Genomic DNA, 17,374 nt, shown 5'->3' with positions numbered 1-17,374 from the left:
GGTATGGGTGTTTAGTATATGAGACTTTTCCCAACTGCTCCAATAATATTTTCTTATACTGATAGCACAATTTAATTTTTGAGACCCCTTATTTCAGGAGGTCCTAAGCGGTCGGCTATTTGAAATGGGTAATAAACGGGCCTAAGGGAAGATATAGAAATAGTAAAGATACAGGAATGGAGGAGCCGAGGAGGTTACGGTTGAAGAAGATGATGTTTAGCTTTTTTTTTCTTTTTTTTTTTTAATGTTTTTTACTGTTACGTTTTTCTTGAGAGGTGTTTTTTACTGTTACTCAATACCCATGCCGTGTGTTAAAAGGTAATAATAATTCAATATTCATCCAAGTTTAATTAAAAAAAAACGGATATTTCATGATATACTACTGAGTTTCTTCGAAATTCACCATATACCACACAAAATGTTTTAATTCACCATATACCATTGAGTTTTCATCCGTTAGCACAGAATACCATTAATGGCAACTGCCGTTAGTGTGTCGTTTGTGGTAAATTATTAATTCACCATATGCCATTAATTTTATTTTTTTGCGTCAAATACTATTTTTTGCGTCAAATCTGATGATAGCTGATATCCGTATGTATCAAGAAACGGCACACTAAATTGCATTGGTAACAATAGCTATGCTATAAAAAAAGGCAAATATCCGAAGCTACTATATGAATGTTTCTAACTCATCAAGGCACACGCAAGTATACATGTTTGTGACATCGCGTGTCTAAAATAGGCTACGTTTACAAGCAAATTCAAAAGAAGACATCACTTCAAGCAGGGAAACCCTAGATAAGTTGGTAGTTTACAAGCAATAAAGATGATTAGAAAAATTTAGTCTCTATGCCCAGCATATGAAACGCAAGTTTCAAGGTGTGCAACCATGGATGAGTTCGCCTACAGATCATGCCTATCCCTCACCAAATTTGAAAAACTAGTTCAGCCCACAAGTCATCAGAGAACATGCAGCATGCCTCTTTAGCCGCAAACTTAAAAGAGTCGTGACAAGCAGCTTTAAAGATTACAATCTTATTATTGATTAAGTTATCTTGATTAAGAATTTAAGATGAAGCATATTGAGAAACGCTGCAACCATGGGCACATTAAGGAATACGAAACATGTGCTCCTCTGTAAAAATGGGCTGCAGATGTCATGTTTTATCAAGATATGAACCAAGATCAAAGCTCATTCAAGTCAATTGCTCGTAAAGCACTCATTTATCCTACAGAGATGCCCTATTATACTAAAAGCCTTATTAAAAAGATAGTAGAAGAAAGGAAAAAAACAAAGAAATCAACCAAAATGGATCACGTTCAACCCCATCACAGACTCGTGTTCCGAAAATTCAGCAACTAGATTTTCAGCAATTGTCAGATTTGACGCAAAAAATGGTATTTGACGCAAAAAAAATAAAATTAATGATATATGGTGAATTAATAATTTACCACAAACGACACACTAACGGCAGTTGCCATTAATGGTATTCTGTGCTAACGGACGAAAACTCAATGGTATATGGTGAATTAAAACATTTTGTGTAGTATATGGTGAATTTCGAAGAAACTCAGTGGTATATCATGAAATATCCGTTAAAAAAATGATAATCAATTTGAGTAATTGTAAACTTACTCGGTAGGATGTAAGGATACCTCAATTAAGTAATCAAGATAAGTTAAATAGTGGTTCACAGTATGTTAAGTAAACATTTAGTATACCTCAATTAGAGGTTTAAGATACCTGAAGTAGATATTTAATATAACTCAAGTAGATATTTAGTATACCTCGAGTAAGATTTTAGGATACCATCATACAAGCGCAAATAGACAAAAACAACTCGACGGACGAAGCCCTAAGAGTGATGCAAAACCGATTTGATGTCGTGGATCGAAAAACTCTCGATTACGGAGACATGTTTTGAGGAAAATAGTGATCTCTGTGATGCCAATGCTCCCGAAGGTACAGATGGTTACTAGTAGATCAAATAGTCGCGGCATGGTGGTCGTGGTAGTTTCAGCCCACAATGACTTTTTAAAATATGTTCAAAAACAATATATAATAGATGATTTAAACTTGTGTAGTATGTGTTATTTTATTAATTTTATGCTATACTTCTAAGTGTTAATATGATTATATTACATAAAGAAAAATGATTCTATTTATGTTTTTTTGCTAAAAATAATTCATCTTTTTTGACACTATTAATAAATACTCTCTACAATTCACAGAAAAATGGGCATTTACTTCTTGACACTATTTACTTATTACTCTTAATTTTTATTTTATTCTTAATCTATAAATTATTACATAGTCAAATGAAATCTTGTTTGATTCGTCTCAATGCAAAGATTATTAATATCCACTTGTTATAATATTTCGTTACGTATAATAATAGATATTAAGCATTGAATAAGTCTATTAGATAGCGTGAAAAATTAAATATCCTTTTTTTATCAATTGGAATGGGTAAAAATTAGAGTTTTTAAAAAATAAAAAGTACTCCGTAATTTTGTCAACGACTTTTATTATAGGTAGAAGAATCAGAGCTCTACGATTTTTAGAAGAGAAGAAAACAAAAGGCTCGAAAATGTGGCTTGAAGATTATTCATAGCAAGATTCTTATGAATTTGGGCATTTTCGCATTCAAATTAGAGAATTTGAAGTGTAATGCTATGGCCCAACCTTGCACTCGTGCAAAGCCTCGAACAAAAATCTACTTGTGTTCAAAATAGATCTGATGATCTGATATTTATCCGACTTTGTAACCACATCTAACTTGATCCAACTTTAAAATGAATTTAAAATTAATAAAAATCGATATGGACATGACACTCGATTTTAAATCGACCCAAAAAACGTAACCTGAAATCAACCCAATGACCCAAATGAACACCTCTATTGAAATATCTCATTTTATTTTTCCACGCTTCCCACTAAAAACTTTAGATAGTATTTGGCCAAGTTTTTACAACAACTTTTGCAAAACAAATGCTAAAATTTGGCCAAACATTATATTTCTGAGAAGTTGAAACAATTTTGAAAAAAAGTTAAAAACAACTACTACAAGGGTCAAGAGGAGAAGCTACAAATTGTAACTTTTCCTCCCAACTTCTCGAAGAGTTCTATATCTTTCTCATTGTATGTTAAAAAAAGTCCTATATTTTTTACAACTAACTATGAAAATCTTTTTCATTACTCTTTTTCTTTTCCCATATCTTCCTCCAAAATTCATAATTTTCTACTTCATTGCGTAATTATTCATTTATTATCACAATCAACATCCCAATTATTTTAAGTAATTCTGCGCTTATTGAATATTATGCGATCAAATTACATCAAAAAATCATATATGTTTCATCTTTAGATTTATTAACGCATTTAAATATGTTTTTCTATATAGTAAATTGTCAAATTTGGGATTTATTTTTATTTTCAATTACTTTAGTGTATTTGAATTTTTTTTCTAACATTATATTGATTATTTTTTAGTGTATGCTATATGTTTTTAGGTGTTTCTCTTAAAATCGATGCTTTGTGACTTAACTTGACTATTTTTTAGTGTATGCTATATTATTTCCATCATATAACGACACTAACTTTAAGTAAACATAGCAAACAAAAAAAGGCCAAACACACAAATTGTTTTTGTTTTCCAAAAACTCTTTAAAAATATGAGGCCAAACACATGTGTTTCTCTAGAAACAGTTTCTACAGAATTACTTTTAGGAAACAAAAGTTTATTTCCAAAAGCTAAGCCAAACATACCCTTAGTCAACTCAACTTGTATGAGACTGTTTCACCATGAGACGTATCCATATAATTAACTCATTTTGTTAAAGCTTACCTCAAAGTTTTGATAATGGGGATGAAAGTTTTATGCAACAGAAAAATGAAGAAGATGATAAAGAAAACAGAGAAAGGAAAATTGCATGTTATTTCAATAATCTGGAAAAATTAATTGATACATTGCAAATTACATGTATATATATGTATATGTCCTGAATCTAAAAGAGAGTATCTATTTTGTAATAGAATATATTTTTGTTGTAGAAAAATAAGAGTAGTTGAGCGGGCGACTTGTTTATGTTGTATTAATATCCTCAACACCCCCCCCCCCCCTCAAACTAGGGTTGTGTAACATGCCTAGTTTGGATATGAGAGTGTTATGCTGAGAAGATGGTAAGATTTTAGTCAGCACGTCTGCCAATTGAGATGAAGTAGGGAGATAGGTAAGCTGAATTAGTCCCTCGAGGACTTTATCTCTTGTGAAATGGCAGTCCACCTCTATATGTTTTGTTCTTTCGTGAAATATAGGATTTTTAGCAATGTGTATAGCACTTTGATTATCACAATGCAAGGTTACAGGCTGCAAAGAATGTATCTGTAGCTCTGTGAGAAGTCTAACCACCCAAGCTACTTCACTTGCTGCAGAAGACATTGCACGATATTCAGCTTCACTAGATGATTTTGACACAGTGCTTTGTTTCTTTGACTTCCAGGCAATTGGTGATCCACCTAGAAGAAGAACGTAGCCTGTTATGGAACGTCTGGAATTGGGACATGAGGCCCAATCAGAATCACTAAATGCTTGGAGAGTTAGTTTGTCCGATCCTTTTATCAGTATACCTTGCCCTGAAGTGTTTGCCACATACCTTAAGGTGTGGTGCAAGGCATCAATGTGTGGGATTCTTGGTGTCTGCATGAATTGGCTAAGATGTTGCACAGTATAGGCTAGGTCAGGCCTTGTATGAGTTAAAAAATTAAGCTTGCCAACCATTGTTCTGTAGTAACTGGGTTCAGAATAAAGTTCACCTTGATCTTGATATAGCTTGAGATTTTGAGGGAGATGAGTTACAGCAGGTTTGGTTACATCGACTGTAGAAGATCGTAATAAATCCTTGGTGAACTTTCGTTGAGTAAGACCAATGCCATTTGGCAGGTATCCAACCTCAATGCCCAAGAAATAGTGTAGTTTACCCAGATCTTTGATGCTGATCACCTTGTGGAGATGAGATTTAAGCTGTGAGATGACAATGTGATCATTACCTGTAACAATAATGTCATCTACATAAACTGCTACTGCTGTGAAAGAGTTTTGTTGATCTCTTAGAAATAGACTGTAGTCATTTTTGGATTGATAAAAACCTTGAGAGAGAAGTTCAGAAACTAGTTTGGCAAACCACTGCCTTGAAGCTTGTTTAAGGCCATATAAAGATTTCTTTAGGAGGCAAACTTTCTTTGAGTCATTATGTAAACCTTCAGGAGCTTTCATGTATACTTCCTCATTTAAATCCCCATGTAAAAATGCGTTATTAACATCTAATTGAAAGATATCCCAGTGCTTATAGACGGCCAAAGAAATAAGACATCTTACAGTTGTCATCTTTACTACGGGTGAAAAAGTCTCTTCATAGTCTATTCCTTCCTTTTGTGTATATCCCTTTGCTACTAGTCTGGCTTTGTATCGTTCTATTGAGCCGTCTGCTTGTAGTTTGATCTTGTATACCCATTTGCAACCAATTGCCTTTTTTCCTTTGGGCAAATCAACCATATGCTAAGTCTGATTGTTTTCCAAAGCCTGTAACTCCTGTTGCATAGCAGCTTGCCATTCCTTATATTGTTTTGCTTCATTATATGATTGTGGTTCAAATAGAGATGTCATAGAGGCTATCAAACACTTATGTGAATTTGGCAATGTAGAAAAACTGAGAGTATTGCACCAATTTGGGGAAGTAGAAGAATTAACAGCATGAGAACAAACATAATCTGCTAGATATAGAGGTGTCTGCTTGGTTCTTGTTGAGTGTCTGGTTTGTTGTAAGGAAGGTTGATTTGTGACTGTATTTTGATGGCTAATGTGTTGTGAAAGGTCTATTAATTGGCCAGAAGGGATAGTAGAAGAAGTAGGGGCAGAATGAGATGTGGTCTGTGGTGTTGTTGAAGGAAGAACATCATCCTCAGTGTGAGCAGAGGGATTAGTCGTTATAGGTAAAAAAAATGGATAGAAAGGAGAAGAATGAGATGATGTTCTTGTTGGTAAATGAAATGGAAAATGCTTCTCAAAGAATACATCCCTGGAGATCAAAACTTGCTTTGTCACTAAATCATACACTTTGTATGCTTTTTGTAAATTTGGATAACCAATGAAAACACAGGGATTGGCTCTAGCATCAAACTTGGTTCTGTGGATTTTCTTAGTTGAAACAAAACATAGGCAGCCAAAGGATCTTAGATGTGATAGATTTGGTTTTGTTTGAAGTAGTTTCTCTTGAGGAGAAATGAGGCCCAAAGATTCTAGGGGCATTCTGTTTATTAGATAAGCAGCTGTGAGCACACAATCACCCCAAAATTGTTTAGGCAAGTTTGATTGGAATGAGAGGGCTCTGGCAGTTTCAAGAAGATGTTTGTTTTCTTTCTACCACTCCATTTTGTTGTGGAGTGTCAGAACAAGCTTTGTAATGTATGATTCCTTTGGTAAGCAAAAAATCTTTCATGGGTCCTTCACAGAGGTCTGGTGCATTATCAGATCTAATACTTTTGATAAGAGCATTAAATTGAGTCTTGACATAAAAATAGAAAGATTTGAATATAGACACAGCATCACTTTTGTATTTCATGAGATAAATCCAAGTAGTTCTAGTGAAATCATCAACTATAGTGAGAAACATAGTACAACCATGATGAGTGCAATGCTTATAAGGACCCCAGGTATCTAAATGAAGAAGCTCAAAAGGAACTATAGTTTTGATATGACTATTGGGGAAAGATAGTCTACTTTGTCTAGCTGCAGGGCAAATTTTACAAAAGGAAGTGTGTTGATAACTAGAAATTCTTAGAGTAGGCAAGACATTCTTTATTACATTGAAAGGTGGATGACCGAGTCTTAGGTGCCATAATTTGGCATTATTGGAATCTGATATAGCTGAATAGCAGGAACGTTGGGAAGGAGCTTGATCTTGAACAGTTGGCTTGGAAAAGACTAGTGTTGATTGACAGTAATATAATCCATGTTTGAGATTACCAAGCTGTATTGGATTTTTCAGAGAAGGGCCCTGTATAGAACAAGTGTTATTTGAAAAGGAAACAGTGCATGATAGATCTCTACAAAGTTTAGTTACAGAGATAAGATTGAAGTGGAACTTAGGAACGTGCAACACATCTTGCAACATAATTTCAGAATTTAATGGAATATTGTCGTGGTGTTTTATCATAGCTTGAGAGCCATCAGGTAAAGTAATGCTATTTTTAAGATGTGAAGGAAAGGGTTGGAAAGAATCAAAAAGATCAAGGTTGTATGTTATGTGATTGGTAGCACCACTGTCAATTATCCAAATAGCATTATCAGTTGAAAGTAAACATTGCTCACCAGCTAAGAAGCAGGCAGTGTTTGAATCTTCAGCAAAAATTGGAGATGCTTCTTCCTTTTGTTGATTGATCAAATGGAGCAGCATATTATATTGTTCAGTGGTGAAAGAATTGAAACCAGCTGGAGTAGGTTTTAGCTTGTCTGGATAAGGATTTTCCAAATCAGCCAAAGCAGCTACTTTGTTATTTCTCCAATTGGACTTAGCAGCAGAGTTGGAAGGAAAGCTATGTAATCTGTAGCATCTATCTTTAGTGTGGCCGGTCTTCTTGCAATGGTCACAAAAATAAGATGATTTTCTTTGAGAGGAGGACTTGTCACTAGAATGAGGAGGTCTGTAAGGAGTTATGCCAGAGTTACTTCTATTTTCAGATGTTCTCCCCTTGTTAGCAAACATGGCATGAGACGCTTCTAGAACATTGTCAGAGATAGCTTTGTGTTCTTCTTCCTGTGCCAGGAGCCTGTAAGCATGAGATATTGGAGGCAGTGGATATTGCATAAGTAGATTAGCCCTGACATGTGTGAAATTGGGATTTAGCTTCATGAGAAAAGAAATAGTTCTTTGTTCTTCTTGAAGTGTCATGACTTTTTGAGTGATTCTACAGGTGCAATTTGTACAAGTGCATATTGGCAATGGTTGAGTAGCATCTTGTGTATCCCATAGAATTTTCATCTTAGTGTAGAACGAAGAAATGTTATTTGTTCCTTGTTGTATGTCGGCAAGTTGCTGTAGAGTTGAATAAATTTGTGTACCAGAAGTCTGTCCAAATCTTCGTGAAGATTAGACCATATTGCAGAAGCAGAATCGAAATGCAGAACACTTCTGGCGATTATTGGATCTAATACCTTCATGAACCAGGTGATGAGAGTACTATTAACTCTTTCCCAGGCCGGAAAGACAGAAGAAGAATCAGCAGGTTTAGAAATGTTGCCATTGATGAATCCTAGTTTGTTCTTGGCTGATAAAGCTATCGTAACAGATCTTTTCCAATCAATGAAATTGTTTCCAGTAAAAGGAGTGGAAACGAGTATAAAACTTGCATCGCTAGGATGTAAATAATATGGAGAGGTTGGATTAGTAATAGGATCGATGTTTTGTTGAGTTTCAGAAGAAGAAGACATAATCAATTGAAGCAGAAGAAGAAAAAGAAAAAAAAATGGTGAAAAACAGTTTCAGATATCAAAGAATCAAAGATCAAAGAATTAAGAACTTACGGAAAAATGAAATGACTGACGAAGGCGACTCGATCGTGAATGAAGAAGAAGATCAATTTATCATCGGGTGAAAAAGGAGATTTAGGGTTTCAGAAAATCAAGAACGGGGAAGAAAGAGGTGAAAGCAAGAAAGATAGCAAGCACGAATTTGCATATACAGATACAAAATTAAGAATGGAAGAGAAGTAAGAATCGAAGAAGGAATCGAAAGGAGAAAAGGAATCAAAGATTCAAGGAAGAACTTACGATTATTGCGGAATTTCAAAGAAAATGATGGATCTTCTTGCTGAATCTGATACCATGTTAAAGCTTACCTCAAAGTTTTGATAATGGGGATGAAAGTTTTATGCAACAGAAAAATGAAGAAGATGATAAAGAAAACAGAGAAAGGAAAATTGCATGTTATTTCAATAATCTGGAAAAATTAATTGATACATTGCAAATTACATGTATATATATGTATATGTCCTGAATCTAAAAGAGAGTATCTATTTTGTAATAGAATATATTTTTATTGTAGAAAAATAAGAGTAGTTGAGCGGGCGACTTGTTTATGTTGTATTAATATCCTCAACACATTTTTCTAAATGATCACTTTAAAGTTGTAAGTGATCACCTTAATGAACTAAATTTACACGGGTCAACTCAATACAGATAATCTCACTATAAGACCATCTCATTTAAGAGTTTCTACTACATTAATTTTTTTTACGCATAATTCAAAATTATGTTATGATCAGAGATGAATAAGGTTATAGCGAATATTGTGGGTTAACAGGGGAAGTACTCGACAATTACATCCATTTTTATTAAAAATTATTGTTGTGCATGGTAGAGTATTTTGTTAATTCAAATTCTCTTTCTTATTACTAGCTTATTAAGTGCATTAATGTTTTCATGATAAATTTTATGAACTCGACTTGACAAACTTTTAGTTCATCATTATTATATTCAGTGTTACTCGCCTATAAAATTGATAAACTTTTCGTTCTATTCAATAATTTATGTAGTAATTGAAATCTTTTCTGTAACAAAAATAAAAATTAAATAGATTTATTATTTAATTGTGAAGAACTCGCCTTAAAAAATTTGATCAAGTTTTGCCATTGAATATTGTATTTATTCTTACAATATAATACTAAGTTTTTAATAATAAATCAAGATACGATCATAATACAATTAATATTATAAGGATATTAATTACACTGTCTCATTGAGATTGTTGCATACAAATATTTTTAGGCGATGACAACACAATTAATACAAGGATATTACTCTTTATGTCCTATTTAGATCACTATACACAACATATAACTTCAATAGCTCTAAAATTGTTGCAATCTCAATTCATAGCAAAACAATTTGTTGCAATCTCAATTGATAGAAAAATAATTTGTTTATATATAGCAATCTCAATTGATAGCAACATAATTTTTTATAGCAATCTCAATTGATATATAGCAAAAATATAGAAAACATTTTTTTTTTACTATTAATTAATTTCTTATGTGGTAAATTGTGTAATGAATATGGAATTGTTGTTCTAGTTATTTTTTTTACTTTCATTATATAAAATACATTATATCATAATCAATTCGTAAAAATTAATTAATTTATGTTAGTTGGTAATTATATCTAATCAACCCTAAAAATATAACTACTCCTTCAATTTTCTTTTGTTTGTCCATCTATTTTAGAAGAGAGAATATTAAATAAGATTTTCACAAGATCTTATATTTAATTATATAATTATATAAAATTTATTTCAGTATTTAGAGATATTAAGATATATAGTTTATTTTGAAAAGGTATAAAAAGTAAAATGTACAAATTAAAACGAACATAGATATTAACATGCAAGTTGATCTTAAAATTTTGCATTTTTAATTTGTTTCTATTGATCTACTCATTTTTTAATTTAAATTTGTTTAATAATTTATATATTCACAATGGTACTAAATGAACCTAACTCAAGGGTTATAGATTCTAATATATTATTCCTAGGTCATAAAAAAAAAGGTAAAATATTAATAGTAGAATGTTGAACAACACTAACACACATGTGACTCCAGTTCTTTTTCCTTATCTCCTACTTTGCCATTTTAATGCTTCATCTACTCCCTTTCTTTAAATGCTTTTCCATAGCTTTTGTTTCAAAATCACACATCTTAGTTGTATAGTAAGTGATTTGAATCTTAATTTCAAAACATTACATCAAGAGGAGTAATTATTTGGGTTAAAAGCATGATACAATATAATTTTTTCATATATGACACTAAATTTTTTTTACAAAATTTGAACTCGTGACATTTGTTATATTGTCCTGTAATACTATGTTAGGAGATAAGAATAATCTTCTACGTGCAAGAGGGGAGGGAAATTGATCTTCTTATAGATAGCTAGTGAAAATCAAATCTATATCAGGCTATCACAAGAATGTAAGAAAAACACTTCAACCATTGTGCCAACCTATAATTCTCAATCATGTTTTGGATTATAAGTTAGACAACTAAAGGAAGGGTAAAGGCTAGAAGAGATTCAAATCTATGACTATCTTGAAAAGTGATACTTGTGCTCTAACTAAAATAAGACGACTCAATTCTTATTTCTGAACTTTAATTAATAAATGATCATCTAACCTAAAAATTAAGCTTAAACTTAAAATCGCAACATATACTTTAAATTTATATATATATATATATATATATATATATATATATATATATATATATATATATATATATATATATATATGTATATGTATATATATGTATATATATGTATATATATATATATATGTATATATATATATATATATATATATATATATATATATATATATATATATATATATATATATATATATATATATATATATATATATATATATATATATATATATATATATATATATATACACTCTCATAGTCCCATCTTTTATATTTACAAACTATTTCTTTCTTCTTCTTTTTTTCTATTTTTTTTCCTAATGAAAATAACTAAGCTATTTTCTTTTTAATTTGAATCTCTCTACTTTAGAATATGTTTTTTTTATCAAAATAATTTCATTTGTCTAAGACATTCTACTAAAAAGACATTACATATTTACAATTTTACCTCAAAATAAAGGAACATAATACATATTTATTACCCATTTTTATTTCTTTTCTTATTTTAAACAGGTTGAACAAATAAGATGGAAGGAAGTATATGTTTCAAAAAGAAAATTTTTAAAAAGAAAAAAAAAAGTATCATGAGTTGGGTACATGTTGCCGCTAGTCATGTGAAGGCATAAAAAAAGAGGATAAAAGTATTCAATGTCTTTTGTGAGACCTTAAAATAATTATAATAATGATTAGTGCTCACTTTCTTTGTTCAAGCTGCTTGTGTTGTGTGTTGTGTGGCTTCTTGTCTTTACAAATACATATGAGTTAGGATAAGACTATGCTATTTTTTTAAAAAAATATTGATTACATATGTAATGTTGATTACCCCTTTGACTTGTTAGCCTTTCTCCCCTATTTTTAGGGAGACAATGCCCCCATTTGTTTCTTTCTAAACTTTTGAATCCCACTTAGTGCTACACATCAACTAGATCCCCACAAGTAATACTTAATTCCCTATACACTAATTATTATACAACTACTAATGTAATGGTGTGAGATTACTTATCATTAGCTTATTCATAATTTTTGAGAGTATTTTGCAAACGTCTAATAGCTGGTAGCTGATATTCGATTATAGGGGTTGATCTGACCAACTGATTTTATTAATTGATTTGATCAACTAATTTTGTACTCGCTACTATAAACAACTTGTTCAAAAACAATTTATACTTAGAAAGGGCAAAATGCATTGGAATATTCTACTATAAGTATCGAATCACTTCGGTGCATGAAATTTTGCAAAATCAAATATGACATCAGAATTTTAGGTTTTTTACTTTCACATATTTTCAAACACATCAATAATTTGATCTGACAAACTAGCGTTTCTTTATTACAATTTGTATTTTTTTTGCTATTAATCATGTTATGATTAGAAAGGGAAAACTACATTGAAATATTCTACTTCACCTCGATGCAAGAAGTTTTGTAAAATCAAACATGACATCAGAATTTTAAATTTTCGCTTTCACAAATTTTAATGACATTAATAATATGATCTGGAAAATTAACATTTTTTGTCGCGACGATTTGTATTTTTTTGTTATTAATCATATTATAATTAGAAAGGGCAAAATGCATTGAAATATTGTAAATTGTAAGAAAAAAAATGTTCAACTACTCCTTTGAAAAAACATGTAGAAGACAAGGAGATAATGCAAAATGATGTAATATAAGTTTACATAGAACCTGGTAATGCATGTGCATGCCCTTAAGTTGGATCAACGTACATCTTTTAAATCCAACATGCTTATAGATTTTATTTGAATATTATTTGGTGACTATCTAGCTAGTACATGCCAGGACAAATTCTTATTGTTACCTTCTATTTGTTCTTATTATTCCTACTTTCTTCAGAAAGCCATAATATTTAGTAGTTGAAATTCTTCCTTAAGTAGTAATTAACTAGCATGCATTACATTATTACTGCTCGAGGTAATTATTCGTGTACTCCAATAATAGAGGAAGGTCGTTATTAACATTGGATTTAATGGATGTGCATTTTTCACCATGAATTAAATTAACATTGTAATATTCTATCACGTATCACATAATAGCATTTCAGGTTAAAAGTATGCATAGTTACAGTATAAATTTTCTCATCATACCTGATGTCAACTTGTGACATTCTGTTATATTGGCTCTGATACCACATTAAAAAATGCAACTCGTTTGAGTTGATGATTGTAGCCATATCAAACATTATGTTCTTTCTATCCCTCTCAATTTGCACCATTTTTTCTTGTATTTTGTCCCATTAATTTTGCACCTTTTTTTTAGCTATGGTCTCCTTCTTTCTCTTTTATCTCATCCACAAGCTTAGTCTTTTCCTCCATCTTAACCATTTATAATTCTATCATTCACGTATTTTTGTTTTATTCTCCAACTTGATTTTTATTTCCACTAAATTTAACACATATTGTTTTAGGTGCAATATGAGAGGGAGTAACTAATATTTTGGTCAGGATTTATCATCTACACCTTTCGTCTTACTTAGTTTGCATAATAACACCTTTTTTTTTTTTGCATTGAAAGTCTTATTTGTGTAAACTCATTTATTTTGCTATAATTTCCATCTTATTCATGTTCATTTTCCTATTTTTTTTCAAACTCACAAATTGAATCACAATTTGACTCATTACTCATCTACAACCAAAGGTAAAGTCATAACTTTAAGTAAGAGGTCGATTGAAAATTTTCATATCAACATCACACAAAAAATCAAGATGAAGCGAATTAAACATTTTCAAAAGTTTAAGATATTTGTTCAATTATATTAAAACTATTGTAATAACTCAAACTTAGGGTAAAATTATACATATACTATATTTTCACTAATTTCTTGGGTTAGTCTTAAGCATTCACCCACTAATAACTCCATATCCCATTTCTCTCCCATCTCATCTAAATAGCATTTTTTATAAATACCCTCTCCCCCTAACTTTAACCAATGCTTACTCTGTTTGTCTTGTATTAGACTGCTTCACCATGAAAGGAATCTATATAATTAGTTTATTTCTTCTAATTGATCATTTTAAAATTATAAATAATCACTTTAATACGGTAAATGTACACGAGTCAGTCTAATAGAAATAATCACATTGTAAAACCGTCTCATACAAAATTTGTGATGCATCCTAGAGTGTAAACACGAAAATGTAGCAAAGTAACCAAACAAGACAATATTTTTGAATGATTGAATAAATAGATGCAGGGAAACAAGGACGAAGACAGAATTGAGGAGTAAATGTATGTATATATTCCATTGGAACTCGGAGGAAAGTGACTGCAGCTACATTATAGACACTCAAAAGTACACTTAGTGAATCTCCTTTTTTAAGGGTTTTGAAAGTTGCTTGGGAATCTTTATTTTCACCCTTTAGTATGCATTTTCTCACAATTATTAGGTCTAGCAAAATCTTGTTAATTAAGGATTAAATTATTAATTAATAATTGATATTTTGTTTCACTGAAATTGCTAGATTTAACCTCTAAATCTCTCACGTGATGTATGGAGTAATCTTAATAGAATATCGAAATAATATTTATTTATTTGTTCTTCTAAATTTGCTATGTATCTATACATAACTGGCTTAAATGTTGCGAGAATAAGACAAAAATTTAAATTTTGAATTGTGTGTATAATGTTTTTATGTGAAAAAAAGAAATATACGAATGAATATTAAAAAATTAGGCTAGACTATTTTCATAAATGCAAATATAGCAAGCCAAATAGAATGGACAAAAATAAAAAGTATGGAAGAAGGGAGAGAGCGAGTCTTATTTTATTTGCAACTCATTTTGTATGAGACCATCTCACCAAGAATCAGACTTATATAATTAATTTATTTTTTAAATCAATCACTTTAAAATTGTAAATATATAAGTGATCATTTTATAGTTATAAACAATTAGTTTAAGACACTCAATATAAATTAGATCAGCTCAATATACATAGTGTTTTCACGATGCATCTCATTTAAGAATTTATCTTTTGTTTTTAATAAGTGGTTGGAAATATAATACTCCTATTAAGACATAAAGTGGGTGGACTATAGACTAGACTTGGACCAAATGAACTTTCAATTGAAAGACATTATGCCTTCTTTATTGTCCTTTTCCTTCTATGATCTTCTTTTTCCACCCTTTATAAACCCTTCTAAAACATCATTTTTTTTTCTCATCAAATCCACACAAACAAACATACAAACCCTTGAAATATATAATCCCATACATTTTTCCCCTGATAGGCAAAAAAACACATTATGGATACCTCAAAAAAACCCTTAATAAAAGCCTTAGACCATCAAACATATTCAGCCACCATGTTATTTCCTTTCCTACAAAGAAACACATCCATCTCTCATTCTAATGAGAGGCGAGGCCGCCGTAAAGTCGCTGAGCCGGGTCGGTTTTTAGGTGTTCGAAGGCGGCCGTGGGGCCGCTACGCGGCGGAGATTAGAGACCCCACCACCAAAGAAAGACATTGGTTAGGTACATTTGATACTGCCCATGAAGCAGCCCTTGCTTATGATAGGGCTGCCCTTAATATGAAGGGTACCCAAGCTAGAACTAACTTTCTATATTCAGATTCTTCACCATTTTTTCCTCTTCTTTCCCCTTCTCCTTCCCCTTTTTTCTCCCTTTCTCCTTCTCCTCCTCCTCCTAAACTTCCATTATCTCATAATCATAATCATAATCATAATCATAATCATAATCATAATCATTCTGTTAATACCGCCTCGGCCCAATCAGAAAATGACACGTGTAATACTAATCAAGATTATGATAATTTTACCTTTTTTAATGATGATAATTCGGGTTATTTGGATTGCATTGTACCTCAAAATTGCTTAAGACCATCTCCTACAAATGGGTTTAATCCTAATAAAGCTACCCTTAATGACAAAATTAATCCTAACCCTAATTTTCATTCCCTTAATCCTTCTCCTTCAAGTTATGATACTTGCCCTAAAGATGAAGGGTACCTTACCTTAACCCAAAACAGTATGCCAAATTTAATGTCGCTTGATCATGATCCTAAAGATTGTTATCATCATTTATCTTTAAACAATAATACTATGGATGATATTAATAATAATTTAAGTACTAGATTATCATGGGAAATGTTGGGAATTTTTAATGATTCTTGTGATTTTTCCTTGATTAATAATAATAATAATCATATTAATAATAATCCATTAATAGAGGAGGAGGGTTATTGCATGGAAATGGAAGCATTGTATCCAATGGTTGAAAACTCAAGTACATCGGAAGGAGCAAGTTCATATTTGGGAATGTCTTATGATTATACATCTTTTGATGATATGTTTGACTTGGGATACTCTTCTTTTGATTAAATAATTAATTGAAGTTGTTATTTTTCTTAATTAGTTCTTAGATATGAACTATTGGTTTTTTAAAAACATTAATTATAAGAAAATGATCTTGTCTGAGTTATCATTTATCAAAAAAAGTTATGTTAGATTCACATAGCTTATCCTCTAATAAAAAAATATTAAAGATCTTCTTGATGTATTTTTTTTTTTGTTCTTTTGAAATGTTATGTAATTACAATATATTAATACTATGTTTGTTTTTTAACATTTTCATCATTATAATTTATTATGTAATTAGAAGTGCACAATGCATTAGCCGAATAATAAAAATAAATGAATAAACGAGATATAGATTTATAGATGATAATTGTTGTCAAAATTAATATAAAAATGATCTCATTGGTCAACCGACCTCTTAAAATCCTAATTACCAGGAATTTTAGGAGGGAGTCATGATTAATTACATTGGGATAACAAAATTTATACAATATAATTGAATTTACTCTAAAAAGGTATAAAATGTGGAAGCTTTATATAGCTTCTTGGTTATTTGTAGATTATTATAGTGTGTAATTGGTCATTAGCTAATACTCCATAAGCTTCCAACTAATCCATTAATATTGAAATTTTGAATGTCCATGCTATAAATATACCACTACATGTACCACTTCATTTGGGGTTTTTTTATGTTTTAGTATATCTTAAAGAATTCGTCTCATTTCTATTTTTAAATATGAATCTATAATTTTAATCTATTATACTACTTCGTTCTTTTTGAATTGCA

The 17,374-nt window shown here is 30.9% G+C and overlaps 1 protein-coding gene across 1 annotated transcript; it reads left to right on the top strand.

Annotated features, from left to right (window-relative positions):
• The first annotated feature begins 15,576 nt into the window (after nucleotides 1-15,576).
• LOC130803175 (ethylene-responsive transcription factor CRF5-like) lies at nucleotides 15,577-16,611 on the top strand. The gene is made up of 2 exons (XM_057667354.1): nucleotides 15,577-15,871; nucleotides 16,007-16,611. The coding sequence occupies exons 1-2, from the start codon at nucleotides 15,577-15,579 to the stop codon at nucleotides 16,609-16,611; spliced, it is 900 nt and encodes a 299-aa protein (XP_057523337.1).
• The last annotated feature ends 763 nt before the right edge of the window (nucleotides 16,612-17,374 follow it).

The sequence above is a fragment of the Amaranthus tricolor genome, chromosome 2, assembly GCF_026212465.1.
Source record: "Amaranthus tricolor cultivar Red isolate AtriRed21 chromosome 2, ASM2621246v1, whole genome shotgun sequence".
NCBI classification, from domain to species: domain Eukaryota; kingdom Viridiplantae; phylum Streptophyta; class Magnoliopsida; order Caryophyllales; family Amaranthaceae; genus Amaranthus; species Amaranthus tricolor.
This window is presented reverse-complemented; position numbering and strand designations above follow the sequence as displayed.